Source organism: Bufo gargarizans, chromosome 6 (genome assembly GCF_014858855.1).
Source record: "Bufo gargarizans isolate SCDJY-AF-19 chromosome 6, ASM1485885v1, whole genome shotgun sequence".
In the NCBI taxonomy this organism is placed as follows: Eukaryota; Metazoa; Chordata; class Amphibia; order Anura; family Bufonidae; genus Bufo; species Bufo gargarizans.
In genome coordinates this window covers 179,427,313-179,430,818 of record NC_058085.1, presented here as the reverse complement: position 1 = coordinate 179,430,818, position 3,506 = coordinate 179,427,313, and the positions used below count along the sequence as shown (strand labels likewise).

The following is a 3,506-nucleotide window of genomic DNA, read 5'->3' as shown; positions in this document are numbered from 1 at the left end:
TGCAGCGGAGTTGGTGACACCGCCACGACTTGCAGGCAGGCCTACTGCCACCTCCTCTACTCCTCCTACTCCATCCTCTTCCATAACCTCCTCGGCTGAGTCCTCTTCTGCTGCGGCGTCTGGCTGCACATCAACTGAATCCGCCCAGCTCCCCAAAAAAAAAAAACAGAGAAGACATTCTGCGAAAGAAAACTTTTATTGATAAGCAAGCAAAATATTTCAGTTACATTTATAATTTAAGGCATATAAGTTCTTATGAACATCAAAGGCAACATTGCTTCTTCTATGGCCTCAGGTTTGTCCTTTCAGTAATATTTTCCTTGAGACTGGCAAGGATCAGGAACACAGGGGTTGCAAGGATCTGTCAAGGAAAATAAACATTTATATTACTTTTTATCTACTCCATTCCTATACTGTTTTAATTGTAGTGATAAAAAAATAACTATAATTGTTCATATTTTATTCCAACCAGGACGTTACTTGAGTATATAGAATGGATGGTTTTTGTGTTTAAGTGGGTTTTCTCTGGCTGCTCTAGTTTTGGGGTTGTTCAAATGACCGTATGGCTTTTTCAGTGTTTTGTGGGCCGTTTTTTAACTGATCCGTTTTTTCAGTTTTTGGTTCAGTAGTGTTTCCGGATCCATTCCGTTTTTCCGTTCCGTTTTTCCATATGGAATATACAGTATACAGTAATTACATAGAAAAAATTGGGCTGGGCATAACATTTTCAATAGATGGCTCTACAAAAACAGAACGGATACGGAAGACATACGGAGTACATTCTGTATGTGTTCCTTTTTTTTGCGGACCCATTGACTTGAATGGAGCCACGGAACGTGATTTGCGTCAATAATAGGACTTGTTCTGTCTTTGAACGGAATGTAAAAACGGAAATACGGAAACGGAATGCATACAGAGTACAATGCGTTTTGTTTTTTTGCAGAACCATTGAAATGAATGGTTCCGTATATGGACCATATACAGAACTAAAAAAACGGCCCATATACGGAACGCAATAAACAATCATGTGAACGAGCCCTTCGTCAAAAAATGTAGGATTCTAGTTCTACAGCCAAAAGAAACTGCGCTTTGAGTCTCTGTGAGAGTATGGAATTTACAGGTGAAACTCGAAAAATTAGAATATCGTGCAAAGTTCATTTATTTCAGTAATGCAACTTAAAATGTGAAACTAACATATGAGATAGACTCATTACATGCAAAGCGAGATATTTCAAGCCTTTATTTGTTATAATTTGAATGATTATGGCTTACAACCTATGAAACCCCAAAATCACAATTTTGAGGTACCCTTTGCTCAGGTGGTATGGACTAAATAGCTGACTAGAGAGTGACACTTTGAGCCTAGAATATTGAACCTTTTCACTAAAATCTAATTTTAAGCTGCATTAATGCAATTCCTTTGAATTTGCATTACTGAAATAAATGAACTTTTGCACGATATTCTAATTTTTCGAAATTCACCTGTATGTGGTAGCTTTAATTGTAGTAAAGATATTAGGAGAAAGTGTACTCATCCCTCAGCATTTTACTAAGTTGCTCAAAAAGAGTTAATTACAAATATTTAATAAGATATTAAAAAGCTAAGCTTGAAATGGTAACATAGTAAACTGTAGTCCTAAATCAAAGAACTAGTACTGACTCTATACAGACGTATAAAGTAATACACCAACATTACAAAATAAAATAGATATCTGGTTAAGCACAAATGTTGAAGACAATGTAGTAGAATGAACTAAATGGGTAGTTTAAAAACAAATATTTAAAATCTTAAAACATTTGAGCTTAGAATTGTTTTACTATTGTAATTGAAATAATCATGCTATTCTTATCCTATGAATAACTGCTATGATCTATAGTGTACATACCTTTTTGATATCCTTGGCACTGCTGTATAGGCTTGCAGGCTGAAAGGAACAATACATGTTAGTAGCTGTTATGTAATATGCCTTGTTAAATAACCGAATGGCTACTTCTAATAGAATATACTATCCTTTCGCATTATTTCCTACATTTAACCCCTTAAGTACTGGGCCCCTTTTTGGTTTTCCCTTTAGCTTATCATGTCTTGTACTGTAAAACAGGGTTGTGTATTTTACTTTTTTTTGTATGTCTTACATTGTGCTAAATGTATTAAAAGTTGTAAATTGTCTGTTAAATTTGACCCATCTTTAAACTTTTGTCTAGAAAAGCTACCCAGATTTTTATGCCATGCTCAACTGGAATTTGTGACATAAAATTTGCAGAGACAAATCTGTAAGAAAACTAACATAGCTAAGCACACCTACATTCACACCCACATTTCAAAATTAGAGTGAGTGCTGTAAAAAAGCCAAAAAATAACCTTTTCTTTTTTTACAGACATAATTTTTGAGTGCAGAGCTTGATAAATCCTTCCCATATATACTGAGGCATCAAGTTGCCTTTTGGTTGTAGAATATCATAACCAGCTCGATACATGGACATACATGTGCTGTTATCAGTTTCTGATTGATAGGGGTCCAACTCCCAGGACCCCTGCCGATTAGCTGTTTGAGAATGCCATGGTGCTCCAGAGAATAAATCATCAGTTAAAAAGTCCTGTAAAACCCCTTTAAATAGAGGAAATTGTAATATACCAGTGGCCCATAATAGAACAGTCCTATCTTTGTACTTAAGGTGGACAATAAAGGGAAATTTTTTTGTGGAACAGACATGTGGAAATATGGACACCGAATGCAAATGGAGTTTTACATTTTTTTTGCAGCCCCACTGAAGGGAATGGTTCTGCATATGAGCCGCAAAAACAAAACAAAAGGGAATGGACACGAACACAAAATACTTTCATGTGCATGAGTCCTAAATAAAATGATTCACCATTTATGCGTTCAAATGTCCATAATATGTAGCCTTGGATAAGCTACAATAAGACTCTACTATGATTCTTGTCTTTTAATTAGTACTTTCATTTATAATGGTATTACTTACGATCTTGGCATGGGTCTTGGCAGATTGTCTGCTTCTGGCATGGATCCTGGTAGATAGTCTGCTTCTGGCATGGATCCTGGCAGATGGTCTGCTTCTGGCATGGATCCTGGCAGATGGTCTGCTTCTGGCATGGGTCCTTGCATTGGGCTTTCTGATGTCCTCCTTTAACTCCAGACATGTTTGCTTTGTGATCTTTGCCTAGGACAGCACAAGATAGGAAGATTTGCAGTTGATTGTAGGGATCCTTTGCAAAGTTTCCTTTTATATAGACAATTTGGTATGCTGTGTGGAATGCGTAAACAAAACTGCTTTTAGTTTTTACAAGATGGAAAATCAGGATATTACTAAGAGAATGTTTATTGTCATATAATTATATCCTTGTAGTTGGGTGTTTCTAATAAAACAGCTCATGTCATATACATCCTAGAATAATGTGCTTTTATGGCTAGTGATTTAGAAATCCTGGTATTTTGAATACACCTGTTCAATAATGTGCTGAAATACTTTATGAATAAGATCCA

General features: G+C 36.0%; 1 protein-coding gene across 1 annotated transcript; it reads right to left on the bottom strand.

Annotated features, from left to right (window-relative positions):
• Window positions 1–213: 213 nt before the first annotated feature.
• Window positions 214–3,202, bottom strand: LOC122939776 (cornifin alpha-like). Its single transcript, XM_044295896.1, has 3 exons — window positions 2,986–3,202; window positions 1,887–1,925; window positions 214–361 (listed from the first exon to the last, which is right to left on the bottom strand). The coding sequence occupies exons 1-3, from the start codon at window positions 3,161–3,163 to the stop codon at window positions 306–308; spliced, it is 273 nt and encodes a 90-aa protein (XP_044151831.1). The 5' UTR covers window positions 3,164–3,202; the 3' UTR covers window positions 214–305.
• Between the last annotated feature and the right edge of the window lie 304 nt (window positions 3,203–3,506).

Coding starts and splice junctions, on each gene's coding strand:
- LOC122939776 (XM_044295896.1), bottom strand. CDS start 3,163: ATGTCTGGAGTTAAAGGAGGACATCAGAAAGCCCAATGCAAGGACCCA. Junction 1,926..2,985: donor CCAAGACCCATGCCAAGATC/GTAAGTAATACC, acceptor TGTTCCTTTCAG/CCTGCAAGCCTATACAGCAG. Junction 362..1,886: donor GTGCCAAGGATATCAAAAAG/GTATGTACACTA, acceptor TTTCCTTGACAG/ATCCTTGCAACCCCTGTGTT.